General features: G+C 42.8%; 1 protein-coding gene across 1 annotated transcript; it reads right to left on the bottom strand.

Moving 5' to 3' along the window:
• Positions 1-1,283: 1,283 nt before the first annotated feature.
• Positions 1,284-22,595, bottom strand: LOC134400128 (dual specificity protein phosphatase 13B-like). The gene is made up of 4 exons (XM_063128416.1): positions 22,392-22,595; positions 5,774-6,042; positions 3,196-3,416; positions 1,284-1,746 (listed from the first exon to the last, which is right to left on the bottom strand). Exons 1-4 carry the CDS (start codon positions 22,593-22,595, stop codon positions 1,523-1,525), a joined length of 918 nt encoding a protein of 305 aa, XP_062984486.1. The 3' UTR covers positions 1,284-1,522.
• Positions 22,596-24,687: the final 2,092 nt, after the last annotated feature.

The raw sequence follows: 24,687 nt of genomic DNA on the forward strand, positions 1-24,687 counted from the left end.
ACATAAGAAGCACCATGCTAGATCAGACCAAGGGTCTATCTAGTCCAGAACTCTGTTCACATAGTGGCCAGCCGTCGGCCAGGGACTAACAAAGCAGGACATGGTGCAACAGCACCCTCCCACCCATGTTCTTAAAAGCAGGTAAACCATGTTCCCCAGTTACTGTTGCACCCAGGTGTACTGCCTCGAATACTGGAGATAGCACCCAACCATCAGGGCTAGTAGCCATTGATAGCCTCTGCCTCCAGGAATTTATCCAACCACCATCCAAATTGGTGGCCATCACTACATCTTGTGGTAGGGAGTTCCATAATTTAACTGTGTACTCTGTGAAGAATTACTTCCTCTTATGATAATAATATCACTATTACCTCTGTACAGGTATTGAACAACCAGAAGTCCTAAAAATAAGGACTTATTTTCCTTATAAGCCGTTCAATCCACCTTAGATTTGAGACTCAGCTGAGTTGGGGTTCCTGACCCCAACTCAGTTTGAATAGTTTGAATAGTTGACCTCTTGTTCTAGTAGCTTTCTTCCTATATATTGCCTGAACTCCTTACTGAATTGTGAATCCCCCAATGGACTATTATTCACAACCTAGAAACAGGTTAATTCAGATTTGTCTGGCGTTCCTTCCCCTCATGTTGTATCATCTTTTGTTGTAGTTGTTGGGTTCGATCCAGACTTAGTCAGCATACCCCCATTGAAATGCATGTCCCATTGATTTCAATGGGTCTGCTCCTGGTATGACTAAGGCCTTAGCTAGAACGGGCAAAATCCCGGGGCAAACCCTGGGATCGTCCCTGTGCATCCACATGATGCACAGGGGATCCCAGCATCAGGGAGGGATGATCCCTCCCTTGCCCCGGGACCGTGCCCTCCCCTTTGGGCCTGCTTTTTCCGTGGTCCCGGGATGAGCCAGAGACCACAGAATGTGTGACCCATTGCTGCGGCTTGACCTGGCTCCGCGCGATTCCTTGCACGGAGCCGGGAGCCGCTCACAGAGCTCAGCGCTCCTCAGGAGCGCTGTGCCTATCAAGGGTAGGGTGGGGGGAGTGGGGAAATTAAATTATTTTTTAAAAAAGAGTTACCTTAGGTGCACAAGCGTTCGTGCACTACTTCCTCTTTAAAAAATAAAAAAAATGGCAGGCGCGACACCTCTGCTCCTGAGGTTGTCGCGCCTCATGTGTAAACGGAGGAGGGATCTCATGTTAAGCACAACACGAGATCTTCCCTCCTTCATCGTGGGATAGAAGGTAGGTCTAGCTAAGGCCGGAGTCTCAATCCATCCAATGTCAACAAATGTCTTCTCCTGTCCATACATGGATCAAAGTATGTGTGCCAAGTTTCTGACACTCTTTTAATCTTGAATGACTTGCTAACATCAAAGAAGTATGTAAGTATTTTTCATTTCACTTCCCAGAAACATTTGCTGGAACAGACTCAGAGTTTGGGCCCTTTTGTGGGATGTTGTCTTGCTGACTTCCTCTTAGGCTTGAATCACGTGCAAGCATCCTCCAGCTAAAGTTCCAAGGGCTCGCCTCCTGCTCTTCTCCTTTCACTCGTTAACTGGATGTCGAGATCTCGAAGTTGGCTGAGGAAACCAGAGTTTGGGCAGACCCCTCTGTGTCCCCGCACAGTCTTTAGGGCATCCACAAGGGTCTTGTTTTCACAAATCATCAAGAAGGCAAGCACAAGGGTTGCTGAGCGACTTATCCCCATGGCACAGTGAACTAAAACTTTGCCTGCAATTTTTTTTTAAAAAAAAGTGGTTACGTGTACAGTAGATGTTATGATCATACCAAAAAACTTGGTGAATATTGAGACTTGTCAGTAAACCAAGAGTTTATCAGGCCCAGTGGGAAATGACAGAATCCGCCAATAAATAATGATATCTGGGCTTTTATTTAAAACTTTTTCTGACACTCATTTTCACCTGGGCTTTTCGAATCTTACCAGTAAATGTCAACATATGTTCATCTAGCTGACTTATGAAAAGTGGCTCTCATTCAGTGCTGATGACAGAATGCAGAGGAGATCAACCTTGTACACCGTCATTATATTAGCCTTAGGGCTGGTTTTTATCTTTCCTCGTCCACACCCCATCTCGTTCCTTGTGGCTACTGTTCATATTTTATTTATTTGATTTCTGTTGCACTCCTCCTCTGGGATGCTTAAGGCAGTTTCTGTTGGGCTCCCATGCAGACTTCCATCCAGAGTTTTACCAGTAAGGTCTGCTTAGCTTTAACAATGACTAGCATCACATGCCTTTGGACAATTCTCGTCATCCAACTTTCCACAGATGAAAAGAGGTTGGGGGCTGTCTATACATTTTAAAAGTCCCGTGGTGGCTGCACGGTGCTGCTGTGTTGGTTATACGATGCAGCAGCCACCTCAAAGCCACTTCAAGGCTTTCCTGCAAAGCTTCAAATTTAAAAAATCTCAGGGACTTTCCCCAACTTTTTATGCTGGAGCGAGTTGACTCTGGCCCTTCTGCTGTCTGTCCTCACTCTGGTGTTGAGGTGGAGGTCTTCCCAAGCAGATGGCGACCCCTTGATTGGTTGCCAGAAGCCTGGGCTGGGGATTTCACCTCCATCAAAAGCTGGCATTGCTGATTGGGCTTTTGATGGTAGGGAAAGTCACAACCACATGGGGGAGGAGCTACACAAAAGAGAGAGAGAGAAAGAGAGTGCACCAGCAAACCCTGACTGGTGATTTCTCGGGGTTGCTTTTGTCACAAAAATTGCCTCTCTGTTCCCCCTCCCCTTCTTGCTAATCATTTCTACTCAGGGGGATTCTTGTCAGTATATTTAGAGCTTGAATGGCCTGTTCACATGCAGCTACCCATTTCTGCATGGGGATTAGCCACTGTCACCCCGCAGCAGTGGAAGGACAGGTTTTTGCAAAAGCGGATGCAACGTGGCGCCGTCAAGGCAGCCCCCAAGTTCTGTCCATGACAGGGTGGGGCTGCATTGGTGTCTAGCAGCCCGCACTTCAGCTTTGATCTGCCCACTTTTTTCCAGAGCCCCAGGCCCACCTCTGGCATACAGCCCCCAAAAGGCTCTCTGGAAGGGAATGCAGCTCTTGAGCCGAAAAAGTTTCCCCAGCTCTATTCTAGCCAGTTACATTATACAGCAATGTCCATCTGTGCACTGTGTAAAATGACTGCCAGGACATCTGTGCATTATATTTACCTCTAGGAGAGTTTAGTGCTGCTCTTATATATTTAGCAGCTGGGTGGAAATAAATGCTGAGATCAAACTTTGGGTCATCATCTGCTTCAACTCCATAGTAATCCACTACCAGGTCTTTGTAGAACTTGGCTCCGGTGTCAATGTGGAATCTTCCAGCAGCAGCATTCACAATGTGGGTGATACACATTTGGCGAAGCTGCTCTATGTCACGAGCTATATATCTACAAGAAAAGAGTGCTTGGATAATATCTATTAGTACATGATGTATACGTCTTCCCACAGTGAGTCCCTACCTCAGGCAAGTTCTCCACTCAACCTCAGTTTGCGATGTACTGGACCAGGCTGGCTTCAATATACTTGCCCTTTGGGCTTCAGTGCTCCTCCTCCTGCATAGGCTGCAGGCAAACAACTGGTGTTTGTTTTGTTCTTTAGAGAGTTGAAGGCGGTGCACTAGAGGTATTGTTCCCCATAGAATGCATACACAAGAAACTTCTATCCACTGTGTTCACAGGTTTGGCAGGTTTACAAGACAAGGGGACAAAGAAGTTCCGCGTGCAGCCCAAAGGAAAATGATGCCTCTGTGAGGGCTGAGCTGCCAGTCATATGTGAATACAGATAACAAGCCCTGATGGCCTCTTAACCCAACGTTTAACAAAAAGCAACTTTGAGAGGGGATGATTTTTGAAGTGGAAAAGCACCGGAGGGGAAGAGAGATGGTTTTGTTCAATGATGGGAAATTGCATCGAAGGGCCAGCGGCCTTTGCCAATTTTTTTAAGTGCTGAAAAATGCCAAACTTCTAGGAACAGGCACCAATTTGGCATGATGCCTGAATGTCTGAGGTTTTTTTTAACACTGATGGTATTTTTTCATATATTGAAATGTTATAATCTGGTTTTCAACAAAATGTTATCAGGCTTGAGTGTAATAAAGTCATGAAAATATGCACAAAAACATTAAAAACATTCACTTCATCAAATAATCCAAAAATGCAGCAATAAATCAGTCCCTCTGTGAGCTCAGGAGGTGAGGTGAGTACTGGAGCCAAAAGGAGGCCACTGAGGGCCTTGCTAGATGGCAGGTTAGCCCAGTGCGAGGCCCGGGCTTGTCCCTGTACATCCAAATTACACACAGGGGATCCTGGGCTCAGGCAGGGTTCAAGCCGCCCTGGTCCCGGGTTAACCAGCACCGCTTTTGGCCACGGGCGTGTAGACCATTCCGCCGCTTTTCCCGGCTACCACATTTACACACGAGTAGACAGGAAAAGCGGAAGACGGGCCACAGTGCTTCCGCCGCTGCTGACTCCCCTGGCCTGTGTTGGCCTCCATCGCTGAGTCCCCTGGCCTCCATTTCCTGCCCCCCCATGTCCCCTGGCCTGCGATCCCGCCACTGCCGCGTCCCTGGCCTGTGATGCCCGGCGCTGCCATGTCCCCCGGCCGGGCATCACAGGCCAGTGACATGGCAGCGCTGGGCATCACAGGCCGGGGACTCGGCAGCGGAGGCCAACACAGGCTGGGGACTCAATGGCGGCAGGATCATAGTCCAGGGGACCTGGGAGGGGTGGGAAACAGAGGCTGGGGACATGGGGGGCGGGAAATGGAGGCTGGGGACATGGGGGCAGGAAGCAGAGGACATCGGGAGATCGGGAGGATTGGAGTCCAGGGGAGATCATGGGGAGGGGAAATCGGGGGAAGGGGGGAGCAGGGGACCCAATTTTTTTTAAAAAAACCCACCTACCTTTTCCGGTGGTGTGTTCCTGCACACGCGGCCCCTTTAAACTAAAAAAAATAAATGGTGGACGCGACAGGTCCTCCTAGCAGCCCGTTGCGTCTTACGTATAGATAGGGGCGACGGCCTGCGCTACTTTTAGCGCAGGCTGGCCCCTCCTCCCACACAGATTCCCCAGTGGGTCTAGCAAGGCACTGAGAAACAAGAGGGACCAGTATGCTCAGAAGTTTGCTGACAGAGGGGTTTGCAGAAGTACATCAGATATTTTGAAAAGAACCTAATGGGGGCAAAAAAGAGCAGTGCACAATGAGGAACCAGCATGCTAAGTGGTTACAGAATGGTGAATGTCATTTGGGTTGGGGGGAGTAAACAAAAGTTGGGTGTGGAGGAGCTGGATTGATTGGATAAAATCCCTTTTGCTGTAACCTAGCATTCAAATGAGCCTAAAAAAATTGCAAATGTACTTTTATCTTGCAGCCACATTGGTTATTAAACTAAAGTGTTGTTTTTCTAACCTATCAGTTAATAATACTTGGCAATAAAGAATGGCCAGTAGTAGCTCTGATATTACCCCAGCTTCTAGGCCAAGGGTGGGAAGCCTGTGGCTCTTCAGATGTTGCTAGATTATAACTCCCATCATCCCTACCATGCTGGATGGAACTGATGGGAGTCTGGAGAGTCACACGTTCTCCACTCCTTTTCCAAGCTGAGGAATGAGGACCCACAAGTGCTGTGGAAACCATGACAGTACAGTAGAATAAGTCTTTCATATGCCTTTTCTTCTTTGACAGGACAGTGATTATAATATGGGAAGATTGTTCTCTATAAGCTGTGTAATTGCCATTTTCTTACAGATCTCCAATGTAGAGGTTAGGCCAGACTTCATTGATGTTGCCATCGCATGGTATGGGTGTCCATAGCATGCGCTGGAGCTCTCTCAGTTCTGGTGTCTCATAGCAGCTCTGGCTGTGGGAAGAGTGGCTTGAAGGTGTCCGTATCCCAGGACGCTGCAAGTCATCGCTGTTTAGTGAAGCCCAAGACATTCTGAAAGGCAATGGAGAGAGCAGATTGTCCTTTAGCCTTACGTAGGTCTGGGTGGAGTAGTGGTGTGAGTTCTGGACCTAGACTCGAGAGGCCCTGATTTAAATTTTTACTCAGCGATGAGGCTCACTTTACTCAGCCCATCACTTTCTCCCTCAGCCCAGTAAAATGTACAGTAATTCTGGGCAGCAGAATCTTGTTTCTGTTATCAAATTCCAGGGGAATTCTGAGCCAGTGTTTGGAGGCCATCATGAGAGACAACAGCAGTGGAAAAGTCTCACTCTGCATAACCTTTGATGAAATAAAGAAAATGTGTTTGTGGGAGACAATAAGGGATTCAGATGAACCTGCTCACAGGAAAGGTTCAAGCTTGTGTGGGCTTGCTCTGCACCAGGGTTGTGCAGCTCCAGATGTTTTGGCCTACAATTTCCAGCATAGTGAGTGATGAGGAATGATGGGCTGTAGGCCAAAACATCTGGAAGGCCACAAGTGCCCCATCCCTGGTCTGCACAATCGGCAGAAGAAAGATGGGGCTCTGCCTGCTTATTAATAACAAAGAGCAGAGCTCCTGTGCATGAGGGGAAGGTCCTGATTGAGTCGGGGGGGGCTACCTTGGTGGAGTGCTGCATGTTTAGGTCGGTATGCAAAGTGCCCCTTCTGTGGATGAAATACATGGTGGCCAGAGGTGTGGCTGGGGCAAGGGAGTTCAGTACTCCCCCCTCAACACAAGAGGGGTATTTATGTGGCAGGTTGGTTCCTGTCATTTGATGTGAATGTCTTGTGAACTGATAGGCGAAAGGCCTCATTGGCAACTCAGCAGCTATAATATTTTAATTTGTATTTATCTGGATGTTATAGATTTTATTATTTTTTATTTATGTATACCACCCTAAGAGCTTCAGCTACAGGGAGACTTACAATTTGAATGAATGAATGAATGAATGAATAAATGCTGGTAGCAGTGGCATGGGTTTAGGAAACTATGCTGAAATTCGAGGTGCTTTCAAGAAAATTGGAAAACAATTGAACAATTATAGGGAATCATAGACTCAAAGAATCATAGAATAGTAGAGTTGGAAGGGGCCTTAAAGTCCATCGAGTCCAACCCCCTGCTCAATGCAGGAATCCACCCTACAGCATACTTGACAGATGGTTGTCCAGTTGCCTCTTGAATGCCTCTAGTTTAGAAGAGCACACAACCTCCCTAGGTAACTGGTGCCCTTGTCATACTGGTCTAACAGTCAGGAAGCTTTTCCTGACGTCCAGACGGAATCTGACTTCCTGTAACTTGAGCCCATTATTCCGTGTCCTGCATTCTGGCATGATCGAGAAGAGATCCTGGCCCTCCTCTGTGTGACAACCTTTTCAGTATTTGAAGAGTGCTATCATGTCTCCCCTCAATCTTCTCTTCTCCAGGCTAAACATGCCCAGTTGTTTCCATCTCTCTTCAGCTGTTTCCAGACCCCTGATCATCCTGGTTGCCATCCTCTGAACACACTCCAGCTTGTCTGTGCCCTACAACAATTCCAAGATCCTTCTCGTTTGTAGTATTGCTGAGCCAAGTATCCCCCATCTTGTAACTGTGCCTTTGGTTTCTATTTCCTAGATGTAGAACTTGGCATTTATCCCTATTAAATTCCATTCTGTTGTTTTCAGCCCAGCACTCCAGCCTATGAAGAACACTTTGAAATGTATTTCTGTCTCCCAGGGTATTAGCTATCCCACCCAATTTTCTGTAATTTGGAAATTTGATAAGCATTCCCTGCATCTCCTCATAAAAATCATTAATAAAAATGTTGAAGAGCACTGAGCCTGGGATGGAGCCCTGCAGTATCCCACTCTTTACCTCCCCCCAGTTTGAGAAGGTACCGTTGATAAAAATATGCACTCTTTGAGTCCGAATCTGTAGCCAACTGTGAATCCACCTAATAGTTGTTCCATCTAGCCCACTTTTAGCTAGTTTGTTAATCAGAATATCATGGGGCACTTTGTCAAAAGCTTTGCTGAAGTCAAGATATGTTACATCCACAGCATTCCCAGAGTCCACAAGGGAGGTTATCCTATCAAAAAATGAGATCAAATTAGTCTGACAAGGATTTGTTCCTGACAAATGCATGCTGGCCTTCTAGTAATCACTGCATTGTTTTCAAGGTGTTTACAGATTGACTTCTTTATGATCTGCTTCAAAATTTTCCCAGGGATGGATGTCAGACTGACTGGTCTCTAGTTCCCAGGTTCCTCCTTTTTGCCCTTTTTGAAGATAGAGATGTTAGCTCTCCTCCAGTCGTCCGGCACCTCACCCGTCTTCCATGATTTTGCAAAGATAATCGAAAGTGGTTCTGAGAGTTCTTCTGCTAGCTCCTTCATTACTCTAGGATGCAGTTCATCGGGTCTTGGAGATTTGAACTCATTCAAAAAAGTAGGTATTCCTTGACCATTTGTTTATCAATCTCAAACTGCAATCCTGCCCCCTCAACTTCTGCTTCACTTTTTCCAGGGGGGTCATAGACCCGCTTTTGGGAGAAGACCGAGGCAAAGTAGGAATTGAGCACTTCAGCCTTTTCTTTGTCATCTGTTATCAATTTGCCATCCTCATTAAGCAGTTGAACCACCATTTCTTTCCTCTGTCTTTTACTACTCACATATCTGAAGAAAGCCTTTTTATTGCTTTTAGTATCCCTCGCTAATCTCAGCTCATTCTCAGCTTTAGCGTACCTGATGCCATTTCGGCACTTCTGTGCCTCCAGTCTGCACTCTTCTTTTGTAGCCTGGCCTTCCTTCCACTTCCTATATGTATCCCTTTTTGTTTTCAGGTCATCTCTAAGCTTTTTGTGGAGCCACATTGGTTTCTTCTGTTGTCTTCTATCTTTTTTCCTTGTTGGAATTGTTTGTAACTGTGCCTTTAAAATTTCCTTTTTTAAATAGTCCCACCCATCTTGCACTCCTTTTCTCATTAGGCTCACTTGCATGGGACCTTACTTATCATAGTTCTGAGTTTATTAAAATCAGCTTTCCTAAAATCCAGAGTATGTGTATGGCTATACTCAACTTTTGTTTCCTTTATAATCAAGAATTCAAGTATGTCTTGGTCACTTTCCCCCAGAGTTCCTGTAACTGTCGTTTTAAACACTAAGTCATCCCTATTGGTCAATATCAAGTCAAGGATTGCCAATCCTCTAGTTCCTTCCTCCACTTTCTGTAGGGGGAAGTTATCACCCACACATGTCAGGAATTTCTTGGAAGGTCCGCTTTTGGCAGTATTTGTCTTCCAACAGATATTAGGGTAATTGAAGTCCCCCATCACTACTACATCACACTTCCTTGAAACACTGACAATTTGTTTCTCAAAAGTTTCGTCCTCATCTTCTACTTGATTGGGTGGTCGGTAGTAGACTCCAATTATCATGTTCTTTTTATTTCTTGCCCCATTTATTTTAATCCAGATGCTCTTAATGGGGCTTCCAGCCTCATCCACCTGTATTTCTGTGCAGGGATAGGTATTTTTAACATATAGTGCAACTCTGCCTCCCTTTATTATTTATTATTTATTTATTTTATTACATTTATATACCGCCCCACAGCCGAAGCTCTCTTTCTATTTCTATTTCTTCTGTTCTTTTTGAACAAGTTATATCCTTCAATTGCTATATTCCAGTCATGGGAGTCATCCCACCAAGTTTCAGTTATACCTATCAAGTCATATTTGTTTTTATGTAAAAGGTGAAAGATTTATACGATCTGAAGAGAAACCAGAGAAAGTGGTTTGGGAGACAGATTTGAAGATACAGATAGGACAGCAGAGTTGGGAAAGACTTTGGGGACAAAGAGTGTTGAGAAATATGTCAGTGAGAATAAAGGAGAATTATTACAAAATTATTTGGAGGTGGTACCTAACCCCAGTCAGACTAAACAAAATAAATAAACAGCATTCAGCAAATTGTTGGAGAGGTTGTGGTGAAAAAGGAACGTATTTACACATGTGGTTGGAATGTAAATATGTGCAAAAGTTGTGGAAGATGGTGTTTTCTGAGTTTGAAGAAATTGTTGGAATGAAAATAGAAGAAACACCAAGGGTTGCATTACAAGAAGATTTCAAAGGTAGTAAAGAAATTAAGGAATTGATAACGAATTTGCTGACTGCAGCAAGGTTGATTGTAGCTAGGAACTGGAAGATTCAAGGGGAATACTCTATAGAAGAGTGGTATAAAGAAGTATGGGAGATTGCTATTAATGATAAATTGACATGTAATATTAAAATGAGAAGAGGTATAACAAAAACGAATGATTTTAAGGGAATCTGGAAACAGTTCCTAGTATTTGTGTTGTCTAAGGGAAGTGGGAAACCACCAGCTGAAGAAACTATGAGTTTTTGGAAAGAGGAATAAGGTCCCGAGGTGGAGGGTGCACTTTTAGATTAAGTTTGATTATGTTAATAGGCTAATTTCCCCTAAAATATGCATTTTCATGCTTTATATGGGGAAAAAGCAGATTTTTGACTGGTTGTCTTCTATTTTATGTATTTTTCTACAACTATTTGAGTAAAATTCTGGAAATTAAAAAAAAGTCCTTAAATCCACAGAATCTGTCCAACTCAAGAATCTGTCTACTGCAGAATCTGTGGGTTAGATTCATAAAAATCTGAACCTGTTTATTTCTGTTTCAGATTTCTGTGACATCCCTAGCTGTACATCTTTGGCCCACAGCTGGGGACGCTCATGACTGGATTTTTTTCCCATTCAAAATAATTCCCTGTGGACAGGAAACAAATTGTTAAGGAAAACCTTTCCATTAGAAGCCTTTGCTAGGGAATTCTTCTCTGGAGAAACTTTCAATTTTATGAGCCCCCACACTTGCAGTCTGAAGTAGTCGGTGAGAGAGTCACTGAGATCCAGGCCAGCGCCCAGCAGCACAGGCCTTTTGCAGAAAACAGCCCTCAGGAAGATCCCTCCAACCATTGCCCAGCTAATAACCTACATTTCAAGGAAAGTTTTCTATTTCCAATATGGCAGGTCTCCAGAAATTGCACATTTTGTGGCCATTACTGGGGGTGGGTGGGGTGATTGACTGCTGAACCTGATAGTCTCTCTAGAAACATAATTTATTGCTTGTTGGGAGCACAGAGGGGCTATTGGCAGAATGACTCAGCCCATAGCGATGACTAAAATAGGGCTTGCTGGCTTTGAAAGCTGAGCCACTGGCAGTTTCTTGGGATGCAGAGGTATTCAAGCAGCCAACTGTTTGTAAGAAAATCTCTTCAGCAGCTGGAATTCAAATAACACCTCCCAATTTAGGAGAGGGCTCTTCGAACAACAGTTTTCATTCCATTTACATGTTCAGCATAATGTGACACAGTCCAATGGGGGTGCACAGCCAGAATGATCTTTGCTGGCCATGTATGTAGTTTCTGTACTAGGAAATCTCAGGCAATATTACACATTTGGTGAGGGCGCTGGGCATTCTCTATGAAGACGTTTCTGGTCAGCCCTCACATTCCTTGTGTGCAGGACTGACAATTATAGGTCTATAATGTCTATAAACTTTAGGTCTCTAATGGCACAATCTTATGGAGCATCAGGCAGAAAAAAGTCCTACAGCTCCCAGCATCCCTCCAGCTGGTCATGCTGGCTGGGGGTGGGGGCATGCTTGGGAACTGGAGGACTTTTTTCTGTCTAAACATGTATAGGATTGCACCTTAGAATAGAAATGTCCTTAGACAGCCTATTGGTTAACAAGGTAAAACTCTGCACCAGGAACCCCAAGTCTGCTGAGGTCTCCCTTCTCCCAGCAGCAGGGAAGAGTGCTTCTTTCTCATCTGATTGAGCTTTTCCCTGTAGGTGAGAGGGGAAGGATCCTGGAGAGGAAGTTGCGATGTGATTGTCTATTTACTTCTGAGTAGATACACAGAAGCCTTGTCCTGCTTACTTTGGAGTAATCTTAAAATGGATAATAATCACATTTTGGCCCACTCTACCTTTAGCAATACCCACAGATAAGAATGCTGCCGTTCTGTTGAAAGTGGTTCCCTGCCTCTGATAGGCAGCTTTTCCGCTGAAAACACGCTCAAAATGATTCTGTGCACTCCCTGTCCACCCCATGCCTGACTGTGTCAATGTGGGGTTCACATGTTTTGTACATATGAATAGATAATGCCCCAAGTGACAGGATGCTCTTCCAGCATGGGGGGCATCACAACAATCCATGCTAGTGTTTTCAGCAGATGTTTTCAGCTAGCACTTTAGCAATCCAGTAAGAAGCAGCCCTGATTTTTCCCATTTGTGTTGTTGAAAACTCTGGAATATTTTGTCACTGGGTGTATTTTTCCTTGCCTGGCATGCATTTAACCACATGTATGTGTGTGTGATACATACAAATATGAGAGAGAGAGAGAAAGAGAGAGAGCGAGAGAGCGCGCGCGAGAGAGAGAGAGCACAACTGTTTAATGGAATCTTGTCTGGAACGAATTTAATACCAGTACTTTTGAGATCCCATTTTACAATCCCTTAATTATAGGCATTGTCACATAAATACTCATCAAGAGCAGCAACCTCTGGAGTAAATGTCATCCAAAGGGCTTTTGTGTGCCAAGAGTGGGGTTCAAGTCCTTTAGTGTCAATGAGGTCATCAACATTTGCAGTGGAACACAAACATTTAAACCTGCTCAGGGAGTTGCGTTCTTCTCTGGCTTGAGGTGTTGCTGAAGTCATCATCTGCAGGAAGAGAGATTCCCGGGTGTGTGTGCATTTGCTCTTGACAGGTGGCAGGCAAGGCAAACGAAAGACTGGCGGCCAGGCCTTGCAACCCGTGCTTCTCCCCCTTCGGCCTATATTTCCTTTGAAGAGGGTGAAATATTTGGCAGAACAACGATTGCAAGATGGGATTCGGTAACTGAAACTGCTGCAAAACTGGTGAATTTCATTTTGGCTTCAATCCATTGAGAAAGTACTGTTGAATTACTGCTGAAAGTTTAAGCAAATTTTATTTTTTAGGGACATTCAGGGGGGAAATTTAGAGAAGCTTCCTTTAAATCAGTGTTAGCTACAGGCAAAACTGGACACAAAATCTCAAGTACTGAGGCTGTGGACACCACCCTACACACATGCCCTTCCACAGACACACACCCCAGCAGAAAAACCTGGACAATCCAAAATAGCATTGAAAAGGAAATTACTAGGGCTGTGCACGGACCCCCCGATCCATTCTGGATCCCGATCCGCAACTTCTGGATTGAGTCTGCTCCACCCCATGCCAATCCACCTATGGTCTGTTCTTCTCCATGGCGGGGCTCCGGATCCGGATAGGAGCTCTGTGTTTCCCCCCATAGACTTGCATTGAAAATCAAAGGCCTACAACTTTTTTACTTTTAATGCTAGAAACCTCAAAATCAGCTCCATGAGATCTTATCCATATATCCACATTCATGGCCATTTTGAAGCAGATCCAAGCATCCAGTGATTTTTGGTGAATATGTCAAAATCCCCCACCCCATTTTCAGAAATACAAATATCTCCATAATTTTTCAAGATACAAACTTGAAAATGGGCACCATCCCAGCTTCCACCTAGATCCACATTCATGCCAAGTTTCAAGGATGTCTGAGCAAGCCCTGATGATTTTTTAGGAATATTTAAAAATATTCCCCCACCCCCATTTACAGAAATACAAATATCTCAGGGATTTTTCCAGATACAGACCTGTAGTGGGCATGAGAGCTTCCACCGAGATCATTATTCATGGCCAGTTTGAAGGAAATCTGAGCATCCCCTGATTTTTGGCAAACATTTAAAAGTAATATTCCCCCACCCCATTTTCAGAAATGCATCTATCTCAGCGATTTTGTAAGCTGCAGAAAGCTAAATGGGCTTCTAAATAAATAGAGCCCTATTCATGGCCGTTTGAAAGGAAATCTGAACATGTCCTGAATTTGGGTGAATATTTAAAGGTAAACCTAAATAAGAATTCAACACTTCAAAAATTAACAATGGTGAGCTGCCTTTCATCACCAGGAAGGACTAATGCCCTGAGTCAAAGCAAGACACACAGAAACCAGCCCTGTGAGGTGGGCACAGAGGAGGAGAGGCAGCAGGTGGCTATGTCCCTGTAGCACTGGGAGCAAGCATGCCAGAGGCTTGTGGGGTTGTTGACCCACACAGCCCATCTACATCACCCAGGCACCAGGAGGGCAGAGAGGCAGGCAGAGAGGTGACAAACACACGATGTACGACTAAGACATAGATCTATGGGGAAGCGGGCACAGTCAGGCGGGCAAAAAGGAGCTGGTACATTGCACAGGTAAGCCATAGATCCCTGGGAATCTCCCAGCAGATCCTGCTACCCCACAATGACGTCTCCCAGGAGGAGGAGGCGGGCAGGCAGGCAGGCAGGCAGGCAGAGAGGCAGGCAGGCAGGCAAAGGCAGGCACAAAGGAGCTGGTACATTGCACAGGTAAGCCATAGATCTCTGGGAATTTCCCAGCAGATCCCCCTACCCCACAATGATGGCTCCCAGGCAGAGGAGGCGGGTGGGTAGGCAGACAGAGAGGTGGACAGGCAGGCAGGCGGGCATTAAGGAGCTAGTACATTACACAGGTAAACCATAGACCTCGGGGGAGTGTACCTTCTATCCCTGTTGGAGAACAACAGCACAACGCCAAAGCGCTGGTGAAGTGAAGGAGTGGCAAGAGTTGATGTGTGAGATGGCTTCTCAAAGCCAGGAGCCCAGACAGGAGCACCCAAATGACCTGACCGTGAGAAACATGACGTTTGTGTTGGGATGTGAGGGATTCACAGCAGGGAGACACTTCTGGGAAGTTGTTGTGGGGAGTGAGGAATCCTGGTCTGTGGGGGTTGCCAGAAAGTCTATGAGAAGGAAGAACGGCATATTCTTTTATCCTGAGGAAGGGATATAGGATATAGGGAAACGAAATGGGGAGTACAGAGCCTTGGACTCCCTTGATAACTCTCCTTTGTCCTTGAGTGAGGAGCCCAAGAGGATCCGTGTGAGTCTGAACTATGATGGGGGACGGGTGGCCTTTTATGATGCTGATACAGCAGCCCCAATCTAGAATCCTAGAATCCTAGAATCATAGAATAGCAGAGTTGGAAGGGGCCTACAAGGCCATCGAGTCCAACCCCCTGCTCAATGCAGGAATCCACCCTAAAGCATCCCTGACAGATGCTTGTCCAGCTGCCTCTTGAAAGCCTCTAGTGTGGGAGAGCCCAGAACCTCCCTAGGTAACTGATTCCATTGTCGTACTGCTCTAACAGTCAGGAAGTTTTTCCTGATGCCCAGCTGGAATCTGGCTTCCTTTAACTTGAGGCTGTCATTCCGTGTCCTGCACTCTGGGAGGATCGAGAAGAGATCCTGGCCCTCCTCTGTGTGACAACCTTTTAAGTATTTGAAGAGTGCTATCATGTCTCCCCTCAATCTTCTCTTCTCCAGGCTAAACATGCCCAGTTCTTTCAGTCTCTCTTCATAGGGCTTTGTTTCCAGACCCGTGATCATCCTGGTTGCCCTCCTCTAAACACGCTCCAGCTTGTCTGCATCCTTCTTGAATCGTGGAGCCCAGAACTGGACACAGTACTCTAGATGAGGCCTAACCAGGGCCGAATAGAGAGGAACCAATACCTCACGTGATTTGGAAGCTATACTTATATTAATGCAGCCCAAAATAGCATTTGCCTTTCTTGCAGCCATATCGCACTGTTGGCTCATATTCAGCTTGCAATCTACAACAATTCCAAGATCCTTCTCGTTTGTAGTATTGCTGAGCCAAGTATCCCCCATCTTGTAACTGTGCCTTTTGGTTTTTATTTCCTAAATGTAGAACTTGGCATTTATCCCTATTAAATTTCATCCTGTTGTTTTCAGCCCAGCACTCCAGCCTATCAAGATCACTTTGAAGTTTCTTTCTTTCTTCTAGGGTATTAGCTATCCCATCCAATTTTGTGTCATCTGCAGTTTGATAAGCATTCCCTGCACCTCCTCATCCAAATCATTAATAAAAATGTTGAAGAGCACTGGGCCCAGGACTGAGTCCTGCAGTACCCCACTCGTTGCCTCTCCCCAGTTTGAGAAGGTTCCATTGATAAGTACTCTTTGAGTCCGATTCTGTAGCCAACTGTGAATCCACCTAATAGTTGTTCCATCCAGCCCACTTTTAGCTAGTTTGTTAATCAGAATGTCATGTGGTACTTTGTCAAAAGCTTTGCTGAAGTCAAGATATATGACGTCCACAGTGTTCCCACGGTCCACAAGGGAGGTTATCCTATCAAAAAATGAGATCAAATTAGTCTGACAGGACTTGTTCCTGACAAATCCATGTTGGCTTCTAGTGATCACCGCATTGATTTCAAGGTGTTTACAGATTGACTTCTTTATAATCTGCTCCAGAATTTTGCCAGGGATGGGTGTCAGACTGACTGGTCTGTAGTTCCCAGGTTCCTCCTTTTTGCCCTTTTTGAAGATAGGGACATTAGCCCTCCTCCAGTCGTCCAGCACCTCACCCGTCTTCCATGATTTTGCAAAGATAATAGACAAAGGTTCTGAGAGTTCTTCTGCTAGCTCCTTCATTACTCTAGGATGCAGTTCATCGGGCCCTGGAGATTTGAACTCATTCAAGGAAATTAGGTGTTCTTTGACCATTTGTTTATCAATCTCAAACTGTAATCCTGCCCCCTCAACTTCTGCTTCACTTTTTCTAGGGGGGGGGGGTCATAGACCCGCTTTTGGGAGAAGACTGAGGCAAAGTAGGAATTGAGCACTTCAGCCTTTTCTTTGTCATCTGTTATCAATTTGCCATCCTCATTAAGCAGTTGAACCACCATTTCTTTCCTCTGTCTTTTACTACTCACATATCTGAAGAAAGCCTTTTTATTGCTTTTAGCATCCCTCGCTAATCTCAGCTCATTCTGAGCTTTAGCCTTCCTGACGCCATTTCGGCACTTCTGTGCCAACTGTCTGTACTCTTCTTTTGTAGCCTGGCCTTCCTTCCACTTCCTATATGTATCCCTTTTTGTTTTCAGGTCATCTCTAAGCTTTTTGTGGAGCCACATTGGTTTCCTCTGTTGTCTTCTATCTTTTCTCCTTGTTGGAATTGTTTGTAACTGTGCCTTTAAAATTTCCTTTTTTAAATACTCCCACCCATCTTGCACTCCTTTTCTCATTAGGCTCACTTGCCACGGGACCTTACTTATCATAGTTCTGAGTTTATTAAAATCAGCTTTCCTAAAATCCAGAGTACGTGTATGGCTACATCAACTTTTTTCTCCTTCATAATCAAGAATTCAAGTATGACTTGGTCACTTTCCCCCAGAGTTCCCGTAACTGCCACTTTATCCACTAAGTCATCCCTATTGGTCAATATCAAGTCAAGGATTGCCGATCCTCTAGTTCCTTCCTCCACTTTCTGTAGGAGAAAGTTATCACCCACGCATGTCAGGAATTTCTCGGAAGGGCCGCTTTTGGCAGTATTGAGTTCCCAACAGATATCAGGGTAATTGAAGTCCCCCATCACTACTACATCACCCTTCCTTGAAACACTGGCAATTTGTTTCTTCTTTTTTTAAAAAAGATTTTTATTGTTTTTTTATTAAACATAAAACATACAATTAAAGAAAAACAACCTAATACAATAATATTGTGATACATTAAAATCTCATATTTTTGCTTAACCTTTTAACATAATCAAACTTAACCTAAAAGTGCACCCTCCACCTCGTTACCTTATTCCTGTTTCCAAAAACTCATAGTTTCTTCAGCTGGTGGTTCCCCACTTCCCTTAGACAACACAAATATTAGGAACTGTTTCCAGATTCCCTTAAAATCATTCGTTTTTGTTATACCTCTTCTCATTTTAATATTACATGTCAATTTATCATTAATAGCGATCTCGCATACTTCTTTATACCACTCTTCAATAGAGTATTCACCTTGAATCTTCCAGTTCCCAGCTACAATCAACCTTGCTGCTGTCAGCAAATTCGTTATCAATTCCTTAATTTCTTTACTACCTTTAAAATCTTCTTGTAGTGAGAGTAATGCAACCCTTGGTGTTTCTTCTATTTTCATTCCAACAATTTCTTCAATCTCAGAAAACACCATCTTCCACAACTTTTACACATATTTACATTCCCACCACATATGTAAATATGTTCCTTTTTCACCACAACCTCTCCAACAGTTTGCTGAATGCTGATTATTTATCTTATTTAATCTAACCGGGGTTAGGTACCACCTCCAAATAATTTTATAATAATTCGCCTTTATTCTCACTGACATATTTCTCAACACTCTTTGTCTCCAAAGTCTTTCCCAACTCTGCTGTCTTCTCTGTATCTTCAAATCTGTCTCCCAAACCATTTTTCCCACACTATCCATCGATCCCTTCTCAAGTAATATTGTATATATTTGACTCATTAAACCTTTTATTACTGTATTTTCTCCCTTATCCATTTCTTTTTTATCAATCAATTTCTCAGACTTCGACAACTCTCTACACTCTCCATTTTCTCTTATCCAATTTTTAGTCCATTGATCCAATTGCCTATAATTTAACCAAGTTAATTTTCTATCTTTTAAAACCACTTCCATCTCTTTTCTTGTGCTCATCCCTCTTAACCATTCTCTTAATTTCATTTTATTTTTCTCTATTAGAACTTTGCTTAATCTGCCATTCAAGTCTGCCGGAATTTTTTTTACCATTATTACCGGTGTTAGAGGGGAGCCACTCGGAAGCAACTCCTTCTTATATTTACTCCAAATTTCCCAATGAAACTTGAAGAGCGGATTACCTAAATCTTCAACCCATTTTTTACCTCCTTCCTTAAAAAAAACATTATCCAATTTTAATTCTATATTACTTGTAGTTTTATCCTCCATCCACTCTAAATCCCCTACTCCTAAAATTGCTTCTGCAATGTGTCTTAACCTATTTGCTACATAATATAGATAAATGTTTGGGAGTCCCAATCCTCCCTTTTTTTTGGCTTAGATGCCATTTGCTCTTATTTATCCTAGCTTTCTTCTCTGTATTACAATAATTATTTATGATATTCTGCCAACTTTTTAACTCCAAATCTGAATATATTTTTTTGGTAACATTCTAAAAATAAAATTAATCTTTGGTAAGATCTTCATCTTTATTAATGCTATTCTTCCAAACCATGATAGGTTCAGTCTTTTATATTTATTCAATTTTACTACAATCTCTTTTTTCAATCCACTTAAATTCTCTTTTTCTAAATTTTCTAAATTTTTTGTAATTCTAATTCCGAAATATCTTAACTACTCTTTAATTCTCATTTCTATTTCTCTTCCTTCCCATTCCTTTTCCTCTTTTTTAGTATAATTAAATAACATCAAATCCGATTTTGCCCAATTTATTCTTAGCCCAGTAATTTCTTCAAATTCTTTCAACTGCTGTTTAATTCTTCCCATCTTTCCTACTGGATTTTTAATAGTTAACAATGTATCGTCCGCAAACCTATTTAATTTTATTTTTTTAATACTACCTATCCCTTCTATCTCCCCGTCATCTCTTATTACATTTGCCAATAATTCCATTACCAATACAAACAGGACAGGCGAGAGTGGACATCCTTGTCTTGTCCCTCTGACTAGTCGTATCTTAGCTGTAACTCCATCATTTACTACCACTATGGCTGTATTTTGGGAGTACAGCTGTTCTATTATTGCTTTAAATTTATTCCCAAATCTCATTTTATTTAAAACCATTTTTAATGCTTGCCAACTCACACAATCAAAAGCCTTAAATATATCAAACGCTAAAATTCCCGCTTTAATCTTTAGTTTTTATCTCCTATACTGCCTTTAAAACTCTTCCCACTAAATTGTGCATTTGTCCACATTGGTCTTCCCCTATATATTTAGCTATGAATTTATTCAATCGTTTTGCCAAAATAGTTGAGAAAATCTTTGCATCTTGATTTATTAACGAAATCGGCCTATACGAATCAGGGAGAGTCAAATCCTTATCTGGCTTTGGAATTAAAATAATTAACGAATGCTCCCATGATTCCGGAGTCCTCTCTCCATTCCAATATAGCATTATACAATTTCAATAATTTTGGCACTAATAACGATTTAAAAACTTTATAATATTCTGATCCTAGACCATCTACACCAGGTGACTTACCCACTTTCAACTTCTCTATAGCCTCCTCTATTTCACTTTGAGTTATAGTTTTTTCCATTAATTCTTTATGCTCTTTTTCCAATCTCTTCTTTATATATTTTTCCACATACTCCTCCATCCTCTTCTGAGTATCTTTTTCCTTATATAATTTTTCATAAAATTCCTGAAAATTTTATATTTTATCCTTCATTGTATGATAAAAATTCCCTTGCTTATCTTTCACTGTTCCTATCCCATTCTTAGCTTTTTCCTTTTGTGTGAGTCTAGCAAGCATTCTAGAATTTTTATTACTATTTTGGAAATATTCTCTTTTCATATAAATTAAATTTTTCTGAACTTGTTCTAAATTTATATTTTCTAACTCTTTTTTCTTTGCTTGTAACTCTATTAGATTATGTTTATTTTTAGTTTTCCAATATTTTTTCTCCAAAAATTTTCTCTTGCTCTAACCTTTTCTGCTGTGCAACCTCTTGCCTCTTTAAGTTACACATTTCCCTAATACAAATCCCCCTTGTTACAGCCTTCATGGTGTCCCAAACAACTGCCGTCATCGTTCCTCCCTTTTCATTTATTTCCCAGGTTTCTGACAATTCCTCTTGTATTTTCTCAACCACTTTAGTATCTTTGTATTTAATCTCCACCTTAACGCTTCTCTATAATCCTTTCTAACTGTAAAATCTAAACTTACCAATGCATGATCTGTTACTCTAATTACTCCTAATTCCATTTTACATACCTTAGTTACAAACTCTTTAGAAATAAAAATATGGTCTATCCTCGAATACGTATGGTGGACTGGAGAGTAGAAAGTAAAACCAGGATCATCACCCCTAAGAACTCTCCATCCATCAACAAAATCCTTTTCTTTAATTAATTTATTTAAAATAGTAATATTATTTCTCTTTTCTGCATTTGTGGGGTTTGACCTGTCTACTCTATTATCCATAACCATGTTAAAATCTCCAACCAATATAACATATCCCTCTTTAAATTCTTCTATTTCACTAAATAGTTCTTCATAAAATTCTCTTTGTCTTTCATTTGGTGCATAAACATTAATCAAAGTATATGTTTCCCCTTCAATTTGACCTTTTATCAAAATATATCTACCTTTCCCATCTTTTTTAATATTCCCTAAGGTAAATCCACTTCTTTTTGAAATCAAAATGGCCACTCCGTTTTTCTTTGAAGTCCCCAACGACTTTTCATAATAGACTGACCATTTCAGACGAATTTCGTTTTTCCCATCGATGCATTGATGCATTTCTTGCAGGAATATAATATCAGAACCTTCTCTATTTAACAATTGTTCAATTCTCCTCCTTTCCACAACTGCCCCCAAACCCTTGACATTGAGCGTTGAGACTTTTATATTCTTATCCATATTTAATTCTTTGATATTCTTTCCGATCCCTTATGTGCTGAAACTCATATTTACATACATAAAAACATAAACCCCCATTTAAATCCCTCCCTCCCCCCAACCATTCCCCTCCCCCCACCCTCCCCCCATTTCTTCTCCCTCCAATAAATCCCCGGGAGTCTAACACTCCGGCCATTAATTATTAACCAGGGGGGGACTAAGTCAGCAACCCAGAACCAGCAAGGCTTCTAATTACATCAATACTGCATATCATCTATGTTATCCAATTTACTTCCCACCACCTGCAGCTCCTCCTTCTCCTCTGTCGTCTTCCTTTGGACCATCACCGTCACCATCTCAGGGACCCAGATCTAAACTTTCAAGTAGCTCCATACCTTGCTGCAAAGAAAAAACTTTATAATGTTTCCCCTTATACATAAACCTCAAAAAGACTGGGTAACCCCAAGCATAATTAATCGATATTTTCTTCAATTCCGATGTTATTGGTTTGACACTGCGCCTCCAGTCTATAGTTTGTTGACATAGGTCATTATAGACTTGCACTTGAGCTCCTTTAAACTTCAGCTCTCCCAATGATCTCAGCTCTCCCATCAGCTGCTCTTTTTTGAAGTAATTTGAAAACTTGAGCAAGACATCCCTTGGAGTTGAACCCCCCTGTAGCCTCCAACCCTGTGAACCCACTCCACATCCTCTTCTCCAATCTCAAAGGTAGAGACCAGTTATTTAAACCAGCTTGGCAGGATCTGTCTGAGGTTCTCCCCTTGCTTCTCCACAAGATTACGAAGATGAATTGATGCTCTTCTGCTTTGATCCTCCAGAGAAATCAGTCTCTTCTCATGGTCATTAAATTTTAACTCCTGCTCTTTCTGCAGCTGTTGCACTTGCTTTCCCACCTGATCCACTTCTATTTTGACAGACTTCAATTGCTTATCAATCTTAGCAACCTCTGCAGTTAGTTGGTCTACACGCTTATTTGTCTTTCCAGCTTCCTCCTCAATTTTCCCAAAAATCGCTTCTTTCATCCCTTTCATTAGAACTGTAATTTTGGCCATAGTCGCTAGTTGTGTATCTGGATCAATGCCAGCTTTGGCGGCCATTTCTGCGTCTGCCTCAGCTGTACTTTGGTCACTATCTTTTTCCAAATCAGCTATTTTTTGAAGACAAGAAGCCGTGTTATTTGACGGGTATTTCCTCTCCCACTTAAGCTTCTCAAATTGTTTTTTTTCCAGTGGCATCAGTTAAATTATAACCTTTTATTTTTCTTTCCGGACTTTCTCTTAGTTTCACTTTCAACACAAGCAGTTGCCGATTCACAACTGAGCTTACTGGCAGGGGATTTATTGCCGTAGTTAAACAGTAATTAGCAAATTGGAGCTATCAATCATTCTCTCTTCCAACGCGGGCTTTCTTCCAAGAATCTTTCACTCTAAGAATGCACTCCGTTAGAGAGAGTGCTCAGAGAAAACAGCTACTCCCAGCCCCCACATTCTTTCAATATAATTATCCGATTCTCCGTGCTAAAACAGTTTATTCTTCACCCCCCCCGCCTTCAGCTCAGAGTTTCACAAACATTTCTTCATCACTGTTAGTCATAGAATCATAGAATCATAGAATAGCAGAGTTGGAAGGGGCCTACAAGGCCATCGAGTCCAACCCCCTGCTCAATGCAGGAATCCACCCATATTCAGCTTGTGATCTACAACAATTCCAAGATCCTTCTCGTTTGTAGTATTGCTGAGTCAAGTGTAACTGTGCCTTTGGTTTCTATTCCCTAAATGTAGAACTTGGCATTTATCCCTATTAAATTTCATCCTGTTGTTTTCAGCCCAGCACTCCAGCCTATCAAGATCACTTTGAAGTTTGTTTCTGTCTTCCAGGGTATTAGCTATCCCACCCAATTTTGTGTCATCTGCAAATTTGATCAGCGTTCCCTGCACCTCCTCGTCCAAATCATTAATAAAAATGTTGAAGAGCACTGGGCCCAGGACTGAGCCCTGCGGCACCCCACTCGTTGCCTCTCCCCAGTTTGAGAAGGTTCCATTGATAAGTACTCTTTGAGTCCGATTCTGTAGCCAACTGTGGATCCACCTAATAGTTGTTCCATCTAGCCCACTTTTAGCTAGTTTGTTAATCAGAATGTCATGTGGTACTTTGTCAAAAGCTTTGCTGAAGTCAAGATATATGACGTCTACAGCATTCCCACAGTCCACAAGGGAGGTTATCCTATCAAAAAATGAGATCAAATTAGTCTGACAGGACTTGTTCCTGACAAATCCATGTTGGCTTCTAGTAATCACTGCATTGATTTCAAGGTGTTTATAGATTGACTTCTTTATAATCTGCTCCAGAATTTTCCCAGGGATGGATGTCAGACTGACTGGTCTCTAGTTCCCAGGTTCCTCCTTTTTGCCCTTTTTGAAGATAGGGACAACGTTAGCCCTCCTCCAGTCGTCCGGCACCTCACCCGTCTTCCATGATTTTGCAAAGATAATAGACAAAGGTTCTGAGAGTTCTTCTGCTAGCTCCTTCATTACTCTAGGATGCAGTTCATTGGGCCCTGGAGATTTAAACTCATTCAAGGAAATTAGGTGTTCTTTGACCATTTGTTTATCAATCTCAAACTGTAATCCTGCCCCCTCAACTTCTGCTTCACTTTTTCCAGGGGGGTCATAGACCCGCTTTTGGGAGAAGACTGAGGCAAAGTAGGACTACTGCAACGACTACTCTTCTCTTCTTCTTGGTTGACCTACCTTCTGCCTCTTGTTCATTGTTGCACGGTGTCTGCTGTACTTCTTCCTCTGCAAACTGTCCTTCAGACTCATCCTCCAGAAGCTGAAAGTGGTTGCTTACCTCTAATGATTCCATCGGTGCAGAATGCCTTCTAGTTCTTCTGCTCTTAACTGTCACTCTTTTCCAGAGAGTTTCCTCTTCATTGGCTTTCCTCCCCTCAGCATACTCCACTTCTGCTTCAGCTGGCTGTTGTTCTTCAATCTCATGTGCTTCTTGTTGCTGTTGCAGTTCCACCGTTCGGTCTAAGAACTCCTCGTCTTCTCTTATTCCTTGGAGGGTGGACACTCGCTGCTCAAGTCCTCTCACTTTTTCTTCCAAAAGTGCCACCAGCTTGCACTTGTTGCAGGTATACACCATGTTGAGCTCAGGCAGAAACACGAACATTGCACACCCTTTACA

The sequence above is a fragment of the Elgaria multicarinata genome, chromosome 6, assembly GCF_023053635.1.
Source record: "Elgaria multicarinata webbii isolate HBS135686 ecotype San Diego chromosome 6, rElgMul1.1.pri, whole genome shotgun sequence".
In the NCBI taxonomy this organism is placed as follows: Eukaryota; Metazoa; Chordata; class Lepidosauria; order Squamata; family Anguidae; genus Elgaria; species Elgaria multicarinata.